This window comes from Gymnodraco acuticeps, unplaced genomic scaffold (assembly GCF_902827175.1).
Source record: "Gymnodraco acuticeps unplaced genomic scaffold, fGymAcu1.1, whole genome shotgun sequence".
Taxonomy (NCBI): domain Eukaryota; kingdom Metazoa; phylum Chordata; class Actinopteri; order Perciformes; family Bathydraconidae; genus Gymnodraco; species Gymnodraco acuticeps.
The window spans coordinates 1,060,248-1,079,784 of record NW_022990947.1 but is presented as its reverse complement, the minus strand read 5'-3'; the positions used below and the strand labels follow the sequence as shown (position 1 = coordinate 1,079,784).

The following is a 19,537-nucleotide window of genomic DNA, read 5'->3' as shown; positions in this document are numbered from 1 at the left end:
TCTTGTGTTTTCCACTGCTACATACTTTGGATGATATCATCAAAACTAAAAATGCATCAGCAATCTACAATTAGTGTATGCATATATGTCACATACAAGATATACAGTTAAGGAACTAAAGATAAGACCACATCTGGCAAACTGGATTTTGTCTTTCATTTTCCATTTGAAATGACTTCCACTTAACTGAAATCATTTTCTGAAATGATGAGCCCACTCTCTTACCCTGTGGACTACTTGTGCTGCACCAGACATGTGACATAAGCGTGCATGCACAAATCAGGATACCTTGAACCACCAGAAAGTCAATAGCATTTGTTTGCACATGTTTACAGAGGAAAATGGAGACATAAAGCCAATATTAAAAATCTAGAACAGTCAATTAAAATTGATGTAACTTAAGTAAATGCTTTAAACTCAAAGTATACTTGTGTTAAAAACCTTCTTGGTGGAGTGTTCAAAGAAGTTGGTAAACCCACAGTATATGAGCCCATTTGCTCTTTAAACTCAGCTGGTTTATTGTGCAGACCTTCATCGCCATCTGCTGACAAATACTATAAAAGACAGTTTAAAAGCAATCTTTATGTAAATCTTAAAAATGTATTCATGAAGACAATTAATCTAGTTAAAAACAATAAGGGGGGCAAAGACTTAAGATCTGTTCATTAGTCTTAAATGGCATGCTCTTACTGTAGATCATGATTCTGCAAGTATTGCAGGTAATAGATCCCTCTGCTTTGTTGAAGTCACATGTGTCCATGCTCCTCAGACATGTGCAGGATAGTTGTCAAATACCACCCAGAGGCACTCCCCCCAGACCTTATGTCTTACACAGCAAATGTTAAAGTCTGTCTGTTAAATGTATACCTTCACTGCTGACTATTATGTTTATCTTTGACAAGAACAGACACACACGCTCTAACAGTAACTCAACAATCTTTATTCAGCGCTCAGTTTCCATGCTTGACAGTCTTAACATAATACAGTTCTCCGTGCAAGCATCAAGTTTTCAAGGTTACTGTTATCTTCCCAAAAAAACCATCATTAAGTACAGAGTGTATTCCAACAGTCATGGCTTCACTCTCATTTTCCCTCTACCCTTTTCTAAACAATAGTCTTGTTTTTTTGTTTTTTAATGTGCGCTATTTGCAACTTACAGTAGCCTACTTAGCAAGTCTAGAAAATGCGAGGAAACTCAGGAATGCCATCTAAAAAATTGTTGCATTTTGTGGTAAAAAGCCACAGCTGATATATAGTGTAAGGCTTGCATACAAAAAGAAAAGCATTCATGGTAATTACTGCTGATGTATTTGCTCAAGAACAATGATTAATAGTTGACTTTTTAGACTTGGTTCAAAATGTTTTTTAAGGATTAATGTGGCGTAAACTATAATCTTTTTACTGATTCTTGGTGATTACCTAATTTGCAGAATGTGATGTCAATTGTCATTTTTAGAATTTGCAGATTGTATCAATTTCTTCTGGGTTGTTAAACACATTTTGATTCTGAACTTTAAAATGTTCAAAGGGTTTATCATGTCCCTGAACTACCTTCTCCTCCCTCTCCTGCCTGACTTCATACAGACACCACTAGAGCATAGTTTCTGCGCCTGGTTTCATAACGGAAGGAGAGAGCAAAATGGAGAAGGTCGTTTATAAACATGAAAAACACACTATCCTGGAAAAGGACGAGAGCAACCCACCTACAGACATGCAGTGGCAGGTGAAACATGGCATATATGCTTAATGCAAAATCAAATGATTTGCATATTTATTGCCAATTGTAATTTATATTATCTTTTTTAAGTGTGATGTTGGACTCATGTTTATCTATCCCAAATGCATTCTATGAGGGATTGCTCGTTCCTCTCCCAGGGTAATACTTGTTGGTAAAGAGAGCGCTTGGCCCCGGTGTTTCTAGCTAGTTTTAAAATGAGGCTGATTTCTGAGGCAGCCTACAGCTGCTCTCATCCTCAGATCACACCTGGGGGTCAGGCTCATTGGGTTGGCTGAGGCTGCTGTCAGTCAGCAGGAGGCGGGCGTCACTGTCAGGTCTCCCTAACATTATTGACTGCATCGCCTATCAGTCCGTGTCACTGTCAGGAGGCGGGCAACGCCTCGTCACAGTGTCACAGACTGACTGGCTGCTCACTTCCTGCTTCACCAAACAGCCTGCGTCAGTGTCAGCATCAGCTGGCCTTAGGAGAGGCTTCATTGTCAGAGCCTGCTGTCGACTGTCAGCTGTGCTTTGACTTTCACCTAGCATTCTCTGCTACTCAGGGCCTGACAAAGGCCACATGTGCCTGCTGTGCCATCTGCTGCTCATTCACTGCTTGCTGGCCTAAATCTAAACGATCTTGCCTTTGTGAATCCCCACCAAGTTGCTCATGCCCCTGTTGTCTAACACCTTGCTGATCAGCTCCATCATGGTGTTGACCATGGCTGTGAGCATGGCCATGGTGATGTCCATGATGGTGAGCATGCCCAGTGTCTCCCTCTACGGCTGGGGCAGTGTCAGGCTGTGTGTCTGCATTCCCCTTGCACTTCTCTGCTGTCTCAGTGCTCTGTGGAGAGGTAGGGAGAAGAGAAAATAGATCCAAAGGGATTTCAGTAAATGTTCTTATCTTTGATTGAATGTGTTCCAACATGCTTATTGAGGACTTGTATAATGTATTGTTTGTTTTATTGTATTCTTGCACTTATGTTTGGTTAATACCTCATATCTGCAGTCGCCACATATGCGTTTGCAGTAGGTGTCTTTGATCGCACTATCAACATGTCCTTGTCCGATGATGGAGTATGGAAGAGAAATGTGGTGGGTGAGACGGCCACACCTGATGGATAAGGGATAGAAAAAGACATGGTAAGAAAGAATTGATTTCCTTTGTGGATTGTGAATGAACTAACCACTACAGGTAACAAACCTGTCATAAATGAGAAAGTCGTCCTTCTCCCCGCCCAGTGCCTGCCAGACACCAGGCTGTTGCTCGTCCTGCTTGTAGAGTGTGATGTTCTCTGACAGTCTCTGCTCCAGCATGGTGTGCAGGCGCTGTGCTTGCTCCCCCTGTTGGTTAACCACCATGTACACAACGTCCTTCAGACCCTGACTCTCCAGCTTCTGGCGCAGGCCGTCCATTCTGCTCAGATGAGATAAATCATAGTTTAGAATGAATGTGTTAATCAAGCTCACCTGGATACTTTGCTTAACAAACAAGCATGAACATGATACACTTCTTTGACAGTTATCTTTTTCACAGTTGCATAAGAAAGTCTGGGCCAGCTGTACCTTGCTGCCAACTTGGCAAGCTTTTCAAAATGAGCCATAACATTTAATTGTGGCTGTTAAATATCTAATAACATTAAAGAAACACTTAATGAATAACCACATAGTGTGTGAATGTCATGCTTTGTCACATTTAGGGCTCTAGTTGCGATGAAATGTAAACTGGGTTTTTTCTTGAAAGACAGAAGTGCATAACAACAGGTTGAGGTGCAAATTGGTTAACACACAGTGGGTGCATACCTGGAAGCCTGCACCAAGCAGAATAATCAGCTGGCCTGTAAAAGAGCCACCACCGTCACATGGCCCATCGCCCCCTGCATTGGCTCCTGCTCCCCTATCTTCCAGGCTGGAGGCAGCTGACAGCGAGGCCCTCCCCCATCGCTCTCTGCTCCGCCCCCATGGAGCAGGCAGAGAGTGATGAGCAGGCTGAGGCACACCCTCATCCCTGTGGTGCCTCCCAAATCTGCTGAGCACAGAGAAAGGGGATAGTTGTGAGGAGATGGAGGGAGGAGTTAGGGAAATAGTGAAATAAGGGAAAAGGGGGGGTGGGACATCAGATATTGGTCAATCTTTGTTTGTGATAGGATTGTACAAAAGTTCACTAAAGGTTATCTATTGTACATTCTCCAAATCCTCCAACGATAATTCTAAAATGACTGTATATAACTAAATAACTATAGCAGAGTTTGTATGGAAAAATAGAACGAACCAGCACACAAGCAGGAATAATGCTTGAGTGTTGAAAGCATAAAGCTTAACATTTCTGCAATGTATTATCTGCGATGTATTACAACATGCATAACATGAAATATAACATACAGTAGGATATGGTTCAAACTGCATTCAAAATAAGAACATTTATAAACGATATTTTTAGCAATAATAATAGGTCCTGTCTCATATAACCATTTAATAATCACAGCTGTAAATGAAATGTAATGACTTTGGTCACTTACCCTTAGTTTAAAAAGTTCCCTTCTCTCTGCTCGATTCTGCGTTGCTGCAACTCCCTGAACAAAACAAGTCTCTTCCTCCACTTCTCCCCCCTTTTATACCCTGCCTGTTGTTTTCCTATCTGGGGGTAGGACAAAGTTCAGCCCCAGCTGCCTGCTGATGCAAACACTTTTCTTGAGTTAAAAAAGTCACAGTGCATACAAATCCTTTTTGACAGTGTACAAAGAGTTATTCAGTGTAGAATATTTTACAATAACTGGCAGTTTGACAAATTCCTTCAAGAGGATAGTATTTCGAGAAGAGTTGCCTCTCATACTGCTGGTTAAGATATGGCAGCCGTGTAGATAGTGCATGTATTTGCATTGTGAATGAACTGGTTTTACATTGTGTTATTTATATTAAAAAGTTTAGGAGTCTTCATGAACATAGAAGAACATTGTGCAATTCTGTTTTTCACTAACAGCACAGAGAGGGGGAAGTGAAAAAGGACAGGGGGTGGGACTCTAGTCAGTTGTGGGAAGGGTCCACAAGAAACACAGCCAGACAATATACACAAGTGCGTGATTAAAGCATTCTGGAGTAAAGTATCCTTCAGTTTGGTACACGGACAGTAGAAGCAGGACAATATTAGTATGTATTGAGTGTACTGAAAATGGGAGCTCATGTATACAAATAATATAGTTTAGGGTAAAATAAAAAGTATTATATATAGAAAAAAAGAATTAAGCTGAGCAAGCAAGTAGGGAAAATATGTGTATGAACATCATACATCAGGGATTTGGGAGGGCCAAAGAATGACAAAAGACAGCAGCTTCCTTAAAAAAAAGTATTCAAATGTTTCCTAATGCATAGCTTCAGTTGCTCTACCAAAATATTCTGGAGACACATTTTATTCCTGTTAAAATGTATTAACAAGTTATTGGTTAGGAAGAAATTATTGCATAATACCACTGCATTAAAGGGACAGTTCATCTGCAGAACAGTATATAAAATAGCTGTAAACAGCCAGTCCAATCTTGCAGGTCAGTTGTCTCTCTGCAGATAAAGGTCATGCTGTTATAAGATTGCTAAGGTCAGTTTTAAACTAGGCCAACAAATGTAATGTTAAACAATAAATAAAATGTTTTTAAACATGTTTTAATGCAAGCCATTGTGGTGAACAGTACAGGGAATGGACAACATTAAAAGTGCAAGCTGCACAATAGGACAGAAGTAAATAAAATAACCCTGTAATATGTGCTACATTGCAGCTTGTTGTTAGGGTGTATACAATTGTTGGTTTTTCTTCATGATGTTCTTTTGGGATGTATGCATGCAGTGTTGTTGGGGTTCAGGGTCATAGTTCCATCACCCTCTACAAGGTTCTCTAATTCTTCCATTTAAATATAAGAGATAGCGATATACATGAATAGAATAGTTAATTTTCTGCTGCTTGTGCTGATTTCAGAAGTTCTGCCAGAATCATGTGAGTCAAACCCTGTATCAAACAATGTTAGTAGTATTCCTTTAACATTTGGGGCTGCAATTTGCAGCCGGAATACACAAAAAGCATTACATACAACATGGGGGACGCACAACAGAAATCCCTGAGGTAGAAGTTAAATTTGAAGATCTACAAGGTCACAAAACAGATATGAACGAAGGTCAAATTTGGTGCAGCAGAACACAGAAAATTATGGTATCAGTGTCTTATGCCAGGAGTGAGGTCTAGCATCCATCAGCCAACCTCATTTACAGTGTCTGGCACTGTGACACTTTTTCTTGAACAGGTCACACTGACCTGCATATCAGTAAGTTTCAAGAGATCTGAATGGATAGTAATGATGCACACAAACTTAAGATAACACATGTGTTATCTAGTGTGACGCCCCCGTGGGGACATCATCGAGTCTCTCTGCCATTGCAATCTGGTGAGGCTCTCTAACCTCTGCCTCTCACCTGCAGGTCCTCAGCTAACCAAATTCAGCTCATAGGCTGGTGTGCTGAGGTATTTAAATGCTGGCCGTCTCCATAGCCAGACTTTGGTTTGGTTGGTTTATCTCTTGCTTTGTTTGCACTTTACAACCAGTGGCGGCGCCAGAGATTTTCTCTAGGGGGTGCTGTGGGGTAGCTTGACGTTTCATAGAGGGTGCTCAGGGTTTCCCATTAATGCACCAGCGCTACAGTTGAATTTTCTACTGCAACACTCCCCACACACACACACACACACACACACACAGTGTACCCGCGACTGTTACAATGAAGGCTCGGTAATCAGCTCACGGCATATAGGTGTGGGTTAAAGTGCTATTTTTACAAGTGGGGAGTGGACCTCACCTCCTCTAGGAGGGTCCTCACCTCCTCTAGTGGGGCTCCCCCGGGAAGATTTTTTTTTAAAATATTGAAGTTAAAAGCATCAATCTGGTGCACTTTGAGAGCCAAAATGAAGAGATCTATGGATATACAGTATCTCTCAACATACATATGAAACATAACTGTAAACAGATTTTCTATTTCTTTATAGATATTTTACAAATCACTCCCCTTTTAAAACAAACCGTTTGAGACCCACTGAGATAACTAGACTAAAGTTAACTAAACACTGAGAGTCCTTTACTTCACCTGAGCTGAGGTTATCTGAGACTCTCAATCTGACAGGAGAGAGTTCTCCCTCCACCTTGTTGTTGAAAAAGCTCCTTATATGCGTTAGCTTGGCTAGCTAGCACCATATGCTAACCACAACGATCTCCGGTAGATACCCACCGGTGCGCGAGCTCTCTCTCTCGCTCGCTTGCGCACGCACACAAAATGGCTCGTGCCACACACACACACACACACACACACACACACACACACACACACACACACACACACACACACACACACACACACACACACACACACACACACACACACACACACACACACAGAGCAGAGCTTGAATGAAACAGACCCAGAAGTAAGCTACTTGTACTCACGAGGCCTATTATGTGCAGAATCCCTCTCGCTTTTAGGTGGTTTTGATTGAGTGTCCACACGTGGACGTTTAAGGACTAAAAAACGATCAATGTGTCACTTTGCTGTTAGCAAATCATTTGGGGCTCCAGCTAACAGGAAGTCAATCAAGTGTCACAAAGTAATTTAGCCGATAGGTAGGTCAAAAATCGAATGGGTGCTGGCCATTGGCCTAATCATATCACCTGTGTTGGCTTTATGTTTTTGGTCAAACATTTATTTGTTTCACATTTGCATTGATGTAATCAATAATTTTTCTAATTTAATAAAAATAATAATAATTTTCGAAAAAAAAACATATTTCTTGGGGGTGCTTAGGGGGTGCTTTGGCAATCCTGGGGGGTGCTTCAGCACCCCCTAGCTCCCCCCTGGTGCCGTCCCTGTTTACAACACTCACTCACACTCACACCTTCTTCAAACATGCGCTGCACACACCACTGACTCTATTGTTTATCACACTTCATTGGTACATTATTAATTTGGTTATTTAATTTGGTTAATAAAGTATTGTTTTAAACGCAAATTGTGTTGTCTCCCTTTTTGTTGTGACTGCCTGAGCCAGGTCATGACAAATGGGGTGTCAAACTCAAGGCCCCGGGGGCCAAATCCGGCCCGTGACTTCATTTGCTGTGGCCCACAAGAGCTTGCAAATAATATTATATGTTTATTATACGGTTACATGCCGATTTACAGAAGCACGTTGCCCATAAACTACATGTCCCACAATGCATCTCAAATTTGCCTTTTTTTCTCAGAATTTTAATATTTTTCTTCAAAATATTCATTTTTTTCTTAGAATTTGCCTTTTTCTCAGAATGTTTTTTCAAAATGTCTCATTTATCTTATTTAAATTTTATTTTGACTTTTTTTCCGGAATTTGGCTTTTCTTTTTAAAACATTTTGTCAAATGCTCACTGAAGAGACTTGCAATTATTTGCTCTAGACCTCTGCTTTCAGACGTAGTTAATTATGAAGTTATTAGCCTATCCGATAATAATCCAATTCAGAGGCAATAATGTAATACATTATTTTTATATGAAATATTTATATATGTATTTTTATATAGTCTTATATATAAAACTGGCCCTTTGAGTGCAACCATGCTAATGTGGCCCGAGATGAAATTGAGTTTGACACCCCTGATTTAAGCTACGTAAGTATTAGATTGTTTGGTTATTTTTTAGTGTTTCAATAAGCGGGTCCAACTAGTTGTTGGATGTGACTGTGCTTTGTAGAATATGTATATTCAATGTTGATAAGTAAATTGTTTGCACAAGCTTCAGTGGTAATTTATCAGAACTTAGCTTTAGTCTGAGTGCTGACCCTGTCCATAACATTTTGATGGCAAATGAGAACAGGAAATAGGAACATGCCTCTTCTTTAGTTATATTTTAAGCAAGACCTTTTTTATTTTCTTTTTTTCTTATAACATGGTTTGGTCTCAAGTAACCATCTCAATGCAGATTTGACCCTGCTTATACAGCACTGATACATAAACTGTGTCATACATTGCAATATACATTAACCTAGTAGCCTACAACATAAGCATACTTAATAATAGTAACTTTATGTAACAACAGGCTCTAACATTTAAGGTCATTGTGGGGTTATTTTGAAGCATTGTCATTCTTCTTAATATTGAATCAGTAGATGATACATGTGCCATTTAATACACCTGAATACACTTGCATTATTTGGTAGTTAGTTTGCTAAAAGTTGATAAAGAAGCTAGAAAAGCTAGTCGTCACTCACCGCCGTCACTAGGCAACGCTTTTCCGCGTCCTTGAATTCGCAATGGCTTCTGGGAATCCGAGGCTCTACGGTTGAAGAACGACCGCCCTTTTTGGAGCAACGAGAGAAGAACAGTGCTACATGAGTCGAGGGAAATATTATCGCAAAACAACTTTCTGAAGCAGCGTAACCATACTGCAGGTATGCATATCGCTGGTTTGTAGGGTGCATTTTGTTCCACGGAGGTTATAATTAAGAAATCTGTCCGGGAAAAGTGTATTTTAATGCGCGGTTTGATGACGTAATGTTGATTGTCAAACGCGAAATGGCGAGCGTGCTAAGAGGCCCGTTACCTGCGACACTCTGGGCTTGTACCATGTTTATATCCTTCATGTTCCGGTATCTAAACGAGTACACGGGGCTATCCAGGCCTGGAGTGCTGGGCTTTGGTTGTCTATGCCTCGAGTTTGGTAAATTCTTTGTGTTGTGCTTCTGTGGGATAGGAGTGTATGTTAGCAAGTTAAGCTAATGTCGAGCTGAACTAGCAAAGTTGTTAGCCAAATGAACACCCATGTGTGGGGTTATTGGTTGAAATATGTGCCCGTCTTCTTGTGTGACAGGAAAGGGTTAGCTCTTAAAATTAGACAGGGGTTACTTGTTTTATTTCACAAGGTGATTATCAGTTATCGGCTGGCGTAACGTTATACCAGCTTGTGATGTGGTTCTAATGGGCCCATACTTTGACTTCCTCTGTGCAATGTTGTTGCCATGTAGAGCCTTTATTAAGATTTGAACCTCAGATGATTTCCCCTCTGTCTGCTGCGCTCTAAAACAGACAATTCAGCGATGCTTTGACCAAAATGTTAAATGCGTTCATTTTACATGTTATGTTATCTTTTTCTTTTTTTTCGAAATGTTGGCAAACTTGCAGAGCTTTTAACACATGTGCGTCACTGACTGCTCACAAGCTTCTGCTCAAATCCCTGTGTTTTTGTGTTGTCTCCTTCAGTGTTTAATAGTATTCACACTTACACAACTCGTGACTTTGTTATTATTCTAAAATGACCTGTAAAGAGACATGTCAGGTCGATTCCTTGTTGCCTGCAATGTAAGATAGACACAAACTGAGTAAGATAAGAGATGTGGGGTTGTGCAAGTGCAATGTGGGAATATGAATGAAGGGGCAGCACTTTTCTAACTGTGTTTATATTTGAACAATGTGGGGTTCAATTGACTGCAGTGCAGTGGTTAATCAGAGGTTACACACTCAGATCTCATGTCATGTCAGTGAGGTCATGACACACTATTTTATTTACTATTTATTGGAGGTTTGATCATGATGTAAAACCCATGAATGAAAACTAATTTATGGAGCCAGAAAATACAGCCCTAAATATTAAATACAATTTATTTTTATTTTAGGGTTTGTTTATCATCATTTAATTACACCAAATGTGATCTTATGCGTTTTAAAATGCTTGAATCTCTTGTCTTTTGTCCTTAGAAGAATTGAAAACAATTATTAAAAATTGATCTAGGAAGCCAGGTCAATCAAAGTACATTGTAAGGTGTGTGTGTGAGATGTTCGGTTTAGCTAATAGCTGTGTTAATAATTGTATGTCCATCTTCCTCCATTCTGCATAGAAAAGGATAAGGTCAATAATGGCGGCTGAGGTGGAGGTGGAGCTGGAGGGCGATGAGTACCCAGCACATTACAAAGTCATGATGGACAAACTTAATGAACAACGGCAGCTAGACCAGTTCACGGACATTACCTTGATTGTGGATGGTAAGTAGGCATATATACAGTATATACTGTATTACATTACATTACATTGCATTTAGCTGACACTTTTATCCAAAGCGACTTACAATAAGTGCGTTCGACCAACAAAATACAAACTTGAAGAAAACAGAATCATATAAGTACATCAGGTTTCATAGAGCCAAACATTTCAAGTGCTACTCAACTGGCTTTAGATAAGCCAGTCCTTTATTAGTATATAAGTGCTTCGTTAATAATTCTATCGCTCGAAGTGGAGTCGAAAGAGATGAGTTTTCAGTTTGCGCCGGAAGATGTGCAAGCTATCTGCCGTCCTGATGTCAATGGGGAGCTCATTCCACCATCTTGGAGCCAGGATAGCAAACCCACGTGTTTTCGCCGATGGGAACTTGGGTCCCCCTCGCAGCGAGGGTGCAGCGAGTCGTTTGGCTGATGCAGAGCGTAGTGCACGCGCTGGGGTGTACGGTTTAACCATGTCCTGGATGTAGGAAGGGCCAGATCCATTCGCAGCATGGTAAGCAAGTACCAGTGTCTTGAAGTGGATTCTAGCAGTTACCGGAAGCCAGTGAAGGGAGCGGAGGAGCGGAGTGGTGTGGGAGAATTGTAGGAAGGTTGAAGACCAGACGAGCCGCTGCATTCTGGATGAGCTGCAGAGGTCGGATGGCACATGCAGGTAGACCAGCCAGGAGGGAGTTGCAGTAGTCTAGGCGTGAGATGACGAGAGCCTGGACCAGAACCTGAGTCGCTTTCTGGGTCAGCTGGGGACGTATCTTCCTGATGTTGTAAAGCGTGTATCTGCAGCAACGGGTTGTAGCAGCGATGTTTGCAGTGAAGGACAGGTTGTTATCTAGGGTCACACCCAGATTCCTTGCAGTCTGAGTCTGTATATAATAGTTCATCTTTATGATTAAATCCTGAGCAATGTATTATATATGCATGTCTCTTGTCTTTTACAGGACATCATTTCAGAGCCCACAAAGCAGTGTTGGCAGCATGCAGTCAGTTTTTCCATAAATTCTTTCAGGATTTTACCCAAGAGCCACTGGTGGAGATAGAAGGTATTATGTGTTTTAATCAAATACAAGTAGTCCAATATATGTTACTGTGTTTGTTAGTATGTTATAAATAACAGCTTTAACTCACGAGTGCTGCTGTGTCTTACTCTGACAGGAGTGAGTAACACAGCCTTTCGCCAACTGATGGAGTTCACTTACACAGCAACATTAGTTGTAGTTGGAGAGGAGGATGCCTTTGACGTCTGGAAGGCTGCAGAATACCTCCAGATGCAGGAGGCCATCAAAGCGCTCAACAATAAGTGAGTCCCACATGCAAACATTTTACTTATCACTACAGATAAGGCTTGCATTATTGTCACTATTAGAATTCAAAATATTGAATTCACAAATTCAGTGGTGAAAGATTTGAGGAGCTAGAAAATAATCGTTCTCTGGCCTTCTTTGTATAAACATTGTTACCTCTCACCAAGAGCTTCTCTGCTTCTGTAGGATACATGAAAATCCATCGCTGACGGCAAAGAGCAAAGGCAAAAAGAGGAAAATAGCTGAGACATCCAATGTGATTACAGAAACCCTCCCTTCAGTGGAAGGGGAACAGGTCAGTAACTTTGTGCTGGTCACACTCATGGAGATGTCATTCCTTGCAAAGCAGTGGACAATAGGATCAGCTGAAATATCAGTGCAATTTTCCACCACTAAGATTTGTTCTTGTTGGTACATCTATTTATTGTATGAAGTAAACACAAGTGGTCCTTACTGTGTCCATGCATTGGACTGTAATGACTGAATGCTGTCTGTTCTCCAGGTGGAGATTGAGGTAATAGGGGAAGGGGCCATCGAAGTGGAGGAGACTGGACTGGAGGAGGTGGTGGATGCAGCGAGGAATGCTCAGGCGTCAGATGACTCTGCTTTGGCCCTTCTGGCTGACATAACCAGCAAGTATCAACAAGGGGAACCTGCGCTACATATCATTAGGAAGGGAGGAATAGAGGAGGTTTGTTGATTTTTAATTGTACAGAGCTTAATATAAGCTGAGTTTCATGTTCTTATGGTACATTAACTGGTAAACTATGTAAAGATGGCATTAGATTTGAAAGGATGAACCCTACCTTCTCTATGTTTGTGCTTGGCAGGAGGTTGTGTATCAGGAGGAAACAGTGACTGCCTCAAAAGTGTTGGAGAATGTCGAGGTCGTAGAAGTCCAGATTTCCCAAGTGGACAACATGTTTCGCTGCAACAAGTGTGATCGAAGCTTCAAGTTATACTACCACCTGAAACAGCACTTGAAAACACACCTGGGCTCGCTGGAAAAAACCCACGTGTGCGACCACTGCGGGAAAGCCTACACGCGAGAAGGCGCCTTGAAGCAGCACATCAACACGTTTCATTTTGATGCAGAAGAGCTGTCTCAAAACCAGAAACCCCAGAAGAAAGTACATGTTTGTGAATACTGTAAAAAGCACTTTGACCACTTCGGCCACTTTAAGGAGCACTTGCGGAAGCACACTGGTAAGAATGGAAATAAAGCTGGTTATGTTCAGTTCAAATTTAAATGAGTACAATCTATAATAATGCATTGTTAATGTTTTATACATCAAGCATTGACATACATGTTTGGCTTTATATGTCCTATCTGTAGGTGAAAAACCTTACGAGTGTCCAGCTTGCCATGAGCGATTTGCAAGGAACAGCACACTGAAGTGCCATATGGCAGCCTGTCAGGATGGGGCCGGAGCCAAGAAGGGACGCAAGAAACTCTACGAATGCCAGGTACAATTTGTTCAGTATCAAGGCCATCAAGTGCTGACCTGCCAGTGCGGCGTCTATAGTAGGAAACAAAAATGTCCCGCTTCTTTAACATTGTATGTATTTATTTATTTACTTAATAATAGTTTGTAACCCGGATGTGAGAGGACGCTGGCGTCGGTTGCTCGCCGCTTCTCTGTCTGGATTTTTTCTACTCTTTCCTCAACATTTCTTAGCAGCTTTTTGGCTGACCAGTCCGGTTAAGATATATGTCAATCTTCCACTGCCTGGATCACTGAGATGTGTGAAAGTGTCCGTGTTTTCCTACCTGAAAACACCGGCTCCGTTTCGCCGCTCCACCTGCTCTCCTTCTGATCCTCCCGGCTTCACCTGCCTAGCTCCTCCAACGCTGCCTCCACCCCATTCCCGGACTTTTCAAAACGTGTCCTGCCTTTGGCTGGCCTGGACCCCTCTTCTGTGGACTACCTGGAGCTAGCTGCCTGCATCTCTGCAGTCATCAAGCTGCAGGATACCCGCTAGCTGCTAATGCTAGCGGCTGCCCGGCTCACCTGTACACTCAACGCTCCGTCTCTCCTGCCTGGCATGGCATTGAGGTACTCCGCTGCGAGACTTCTACAACTCAACAGCCATTCCACACCGTTATGCATCTCTGCCATCAAAAACCACAAACTTTTAAAACGAACCAGATACATCCATAGAGGCTCCGGTGGCAAGTTTGTTTACTTTCACACAGGTCACTCCATCCCCGTACTCTGGTCAGCTGAGCGCACACCCACCTTTCGACTACGTCATCACAACCCCTGTCTGCAAGCCCTGGCAATGACACCTGAGTCAATCCTTACCACACAAAGAAATATGAAGCTCACTCTGTTTAATATCCGGTCCCTCAACAATAAAAGCCACATTCTCAACGAATTCATTCTGGACAATAAACTGGACTTTCTCTGTCTGACAGAAACCTGGCAACAACCTCTGGATTATCTCTCACTCAACCTCACTACACCCAATGGATACTCATACATAAATAAGCCACGCTCGGAGGGCCGAGGTGGTGGAATTGCCGTAATACACCGACAGGACATTAAAACCAGCCTCATCCCCATCTCATCTGCTCCTTCATTTGAACACCTGAACACCTGGCTTTTAAACTCTCTGGTTACACACAGTCAGTCCTGGCAGTTGTCTACCGCCCTCCCAAACCAAACCCATCATTCCTCTCTGATTTCTCTGAATTTCTGACCCAGCTCTGTTCTTTCTCCACCTCAGTCCTCCTACTTGGTGATTTCAACATCCACATGGACTCCACTGACTCTACAATAACTACAGACTTCATGGACATGCTTAACTGCTTCAACCTCATTCAACATGTCAACTTTCCGACCCATAACCGTGGCCACATTCTGGATCTTGTTTGCTCGACTGGACTAAACCTTCACCATCTGTCTGGCTCAGACCTCTTCCTCTCCGACCACTTAGCCATCACCATGACCATCAACATTCCCACCCCACCACCAAAGCAAAAACGCAAAATCAACTTCCGTAAATTAAGCTGTGTTTCAGCTACCTCGCTCTCATCCTCCCTCTCTGAAAAAATATCCACCACTCCCTTTGTGGACCTCCATAGCCCCTCTGATCTCACTGACTACTACAACAACATTCTGTCCTCCTGCCTTGACCAACTTGCACCCATAAAAACCAAAACAGTTTCCTTCACCCACTCTGCTCCCTGGTTCACCCCTAAACTCCGTCTGATGAAAACCCGTGCCCGGCAACTTGAATGACTCCGCAATAAAACAGGTCTCACAATTCATTCTCAAACCTACAAGGACCACCTACAGCAATATAAAGATGCCCTCTCCCATGCCCGCACCACCTACTACTCTCAGTTAATCCACTCTGGCTCCGGCAACCCCAAAACACTCTTCTCCACAATAAACAAACTCCTCAGCCCCCTGGACACGACCACTCAGTCATTCACAGTAGACAAATGCAGCTCTTTTCTCACATTTTTTCAAAGCAAAATAGACAACATTTACAGCAGCTTAACCACTACCACACCAGCTCTCCCTCAAGCCACCTGCCCCCCCCCCCCTTATCCTGCCAACCCCTGTCCCAGTTCTCCCCTGTCTCCCCTACTGACCTCTCTGATCTCCTCACAGGAATGAAAACTGCCACCTGCACCCTGGACCCCATTCCCCTCCAGCTTTGTTAAGGCCTGCCTTCCTACTCTCTCTTCACTCATCACTACAGCAATCAACTCCTCCCTGTCTTCTGGCACCGTCCCACCGTCCCTCAAAATAGCTGCTATCACCCCTATTCTGAAAAAACCCGGACTAAACCCTGACAACCCTAATAACTTCAGACCAATCTCGAACCTACCCTTTCTGTCAAAAGTTCTGGAACGTGCTGTAGCGTCACAACTTAAGCATCATCTTTCTGCTAATAACCTCTATGAAACTTTTCAATCCGGATTCCGCTCAAACCACAGTACCGAAACTGCACTCCTCAAAATTACAAATGACCTTCTCCTCTCCTCCGATGCTGGTAACCTCAACATCCTCATCCTCCTTGACCTCAGCGCTGCCTTCGACACCATCAATCACTCCATCCTCCTCACCTGTCTTGAAACCACCTTCAACATCACCGGCACTGCCCTCTCTTGGTTCACCTCATACCTCTCTGACAGAAACCAGTTCATCTACATCAATAACTGCAAATCCCCCACCGCTCCTCTCCCCCAAGGTGTCCCTCAAGGTTCAGTTCTCGGCCCCCTCCTCTTCATCCTTTACCTGCTTCCCCTTGGTCACATAATCCGCCGTCATGGACTTCAATTCCACTGTTTTGCCGACGACATCCAGCTTCTCATCTCCACCAAGTCCATCTCCACTGCTACCCACTCCATCCTGACAAACTGCATCACTGAAATAAAATCCTGGCTCCAACTTAACTTCCTGAAACTCAACTGCGATAAATCTGAAATAATAATCATTGGACAAAACAAGCTCACCACACCTATCCATAACTTCACCCTCAACATAGACGGCTTCCCAGTTCAAACCTCCCCTCACATCCGGAACCTAGGCATCATATTTGACCAAACCCTCTCCTACAACAAATACATCAAACAGATCACAAAGACAGCCTTCTTCCATCTCAAAAACATCGCCCGTCTACGTCCATCCCTCTCTCCCACTGCTGCCGAAACCCTCATCCACGGCTTCATCACCTCCCGTCTAGATTATTGCAACAGCCTCCTCTACGGTTCACCTGCAAAAATCCTCAAAAAACTTCAATATATCCAGAACTCCGCCGCCCGTCTACTCACCCACACCCGAATCCGTGAACACATTACACCCGTCCTCATCAAGCTCCACTGGCTCCCCATCCCCCAGAGAATTCAGTACAAGATCCTCCTGATGACATACAAAGCCCTCCATAACCTGGCCCCATCCTACCTGACTGACCTCCTCCACAGACACACTCCCACTCGCTCCCTCCGCTCTCCTACTGCCAACCTCCTGTCCCTCCCCACCCGGACCAACCTCAAGTCCTGGGGCGACAGAGCCTTCTCTGTTGCTGCACCCACCCTCTGGAACTCACTACCCCAATCCATCAGAGATTCTTCCTCCCTCACAGCATTCAAAACATCACTCAAAACCCACCTGTTCAACACTGCATTCAACCACTGACCACCCCCCTCCCCCCTATTTTCTGTTTTGTTTATCTCTTTTTGTATTTCTTTATCTATTATTTATTTTTTTTTTTTTTTCTCTTGTCTTTATTTTTCTTAACTCTCTGTCAAAGCGTCTTTGAGTTTCATGAAAAGTGCTATAAAAGTCCCATGTATTATTATTATTATTATTATTATTACTTCACAAATACATAACACCCAGACATTCTGTGATATGATAAAGTCATAATTGGTGTAATGAAGTTGACACTGTTTTGTCATGGACTGAATTAAGGGGGAATTGATAAACGTAAATGTCATGCCTATTTTTTATACCAAAAAACAACAATAACGATATTAGCTATATTGTGATGATATTGTAGGCTTTACATCAGGTTGATTATGGCTGAAAGCGATTGCAGTCGTCTTTTATCCGGAAGGTTGTGAGTTCGATCCCAGCCCAGTACGATCAACACGTTGATTTATCTTTTACCAAGATACTTAACCCCTAGTTGCTCCTGAGCTATGAATGTGTGAGAATGTTAGCTTCCCTGAGCAAAAATGGCACATTGCTCTTTATAATCGTGACATGTATGTAAAGAGCTTTGAGGAGTCGTCAAGATTGTATAAGTACTTTCCATTTTCGATTTACTATTGCTGTTTCAACAAAATATTTTCACAATGAGATTTTTGTTAAATATATCATCAGTAATGTGAATGTAATGACTAAATGGGCAAGGTAAATTATATATAAACAGCTAGAGCTCTGGTATGTTCAAAACTTGACATCACATTACTGTTATGAAACAGAAACGACAATGATAAGACATATCCAAATGTAAGATAATATCTAGTCTCCTATCAATACAAATATCATATTTAATTATATTGCCCAGCCCTATATCTGACTATTAATGTTATTAATAAACTTGGTCCTTCTGGCCGTTGTGCTTTACAGGTGATTTTTTGCGGCCTCATTTGCCTCAGAGCTTAAAACAGTTATAATAATAATTATAATTATACAATTATTAGTTAAAAAAAATGGTTTTACTTGTTTGACAAATCAAGACATCTAATGACTTTTTTTCTCCATCATCAGGTCTGCAGCAGTGTATTCAACAGATGGGACGAGTTCAAGGACCATCTTGTGAGCCACACAGGCGACAAGCCAAACCACTGCACCATGTGTGACCTGTGGTTTACCCACCCCAAAGAACTAAAGACCCACCTCAAACACGTGCACTCCATTGAGGACGACAAATCAATAGAAGAAGTAGTCATCACCGACTCTGTCGCCGCACTCGCCATTGCAACCCAGAGCATAGAAGGGACGGAAACTGTCCTGCTGGATGACGGGATCCAGGTGGAACACGTCACAGTGGAGCCTGTGGACGTGATGGAGATGGAGGAGACTACGACAATGTTGGTGGAGGACGGAGGGGTGACGGAGATGTGTGAGGAGGACGTGGAAAGATTAAAGCAGGCCGGGGTGCAAATCCAGGTGGTGCATATGACCACAACTGAAGTGGATGGGCAGCAGGTGGTGAACTCTCAGGTGGAGGTAGAGGTGGAGGGTGAAATGGTGAGCGTTGAAGCAGAACAAGCAGGGGAGGCATGAGAATGTGGACAGGACAGTGTTTTAAAAGACCTGCAGGACACACTTTGAGTGCTGAACGACTTTCCTTTAGCTGACTTGTTTTCCATAAAGGACGCTACATGTGGGATACAGCATGTCACCCCCACAACAGCTCTCACTCTTTTAACACAGACTTATGAAACAAGTGATTGGGATGTATCCTTTCCTTGCTAATGATCCTTTATCTATTTTAAAGCGGCTTGCCATAATTTCACATATTCTTGACTCTTCAGTTCAGTGCTTCTGAAATTAATTCAGATGACTTTTTTTTTTACCTCAAATGTATAATGTTCTTCTAGTTTGGATCACTTGCCAAGACAATTTGACATGGAATGAAACGTTTTTGTTGCATGTTTGGTACTGATATTCCTCAGTGTTAACGCTACAGGTTTGTTTAAGCTTATTTTTCTACTGACTTGATGTTTTTGTAGTAAAATTCATATGGAATAAAATTGGTTTCCGGAATGGGCTACACGTCTATACATGTCATCTATTGACTGAGATTCATCTTTAATCAACTCGGTGAAGAAAAAGATACATTAAGAAATGCTGTTGAGTTTATTTGTATTCATAAACTCTTAATATTATTATTATACCGTCAAATTGTATTTTTCCCAATCCTTAACCCTGCTAGATGTATTGATGGAAAACTGCTTTGTTTAGCCCAGTGGCGTAACCGGGGCCCAGAGCCGGCCAGGGGCTT

General features: G+C 42.3%; 2 protein-coding genes across 7 annotated transcripts; one reads left to right on the top strand and one right to left on the bottom strand.

Annotated features, from left to right (window-relative positions):
• Positions 1-919: 919 nt before the first annotated feature.
• selenop (selenoprotein P) lies at positions 920-4,396 on the bottom strand. Of its 3 annotated transcripts, none has more exons than XM_034234966.1 (5): positions 4,240-4,396; positions 3,524-3,746; positions 2,925-3,137; positions 2,717-2,834; positions 920-2,564 (listed from the first exon to the last, which is right to left on the bottom strand). In XM_034234966.1, the coding sequence occupies exons 2-5, from the start codon at positions 3,724-3,726 to the stop codon at positions 1,974-1,976; spliced, it is 1,125 nt and encodes a 374-aa protein (XP_034090857.1). In that variant the 5' UTR covers positions 3,727-3,746; positions 4,240-4,396; the 3' UTR covers positions 920-1,973. The 3 variants fall into 3 exon arrangements, with proteins under 3 accessions (XP_034090857.1, XP_034090858.1, XP_034090859.1); XM_034234967.1 differs by having other exon boundaries at positions 3,524-3,749; positions 4,240-4,375; XM_034234968.1 differs by having other exon boundaries at positions 1,998-2,564.
• Positions 4,397-9,030: 4,634 nt separating this feature from the next.
• On the top strand, positions 9,031-19,304 carry znf131 (zinc finger protein 131). Of its 4 annotated transcripts, none has more exons than XM_034234998.1 (9): positions 9,031-9,163; positions 10,607-10,751; positions 11,702-11,803; positions 11,916-12,060; positions 12,251-12,359; positions 12,567-12,755; positions 12,895-13,270; positions 13,401-13,531; positions 18,298-19,304. In XM_034234998.1, exons 2-9 carry the CDS (start codon positions 10,625-10,627, stop codon positions 18,814-18,816), a joined length of 1,698 nt encoding a protein of 565 aa, XP_034090889.1. In that variant the 5' UTR covers positions 9,031-9,163; positions 10,607-10,624; the 3' UTR covers positions 18,817-19,304. The 4 variants fall into 4 exon arrangements, with proteins under 4 accessions (XP_034090889.1, XP_034090891.1, XP_034090890.1 ...); XM_034235000.1 differs by having other exon boundaries at positions 9,059-9,163; positions 10,612-10,751; XM_034234999.1 differs by lacking the exon at positions 9,031-9,163 and adding an exon at positions 9,292-9,432.
• Positions 19,305-19,537: the final 233 nt, after the last annotated feature.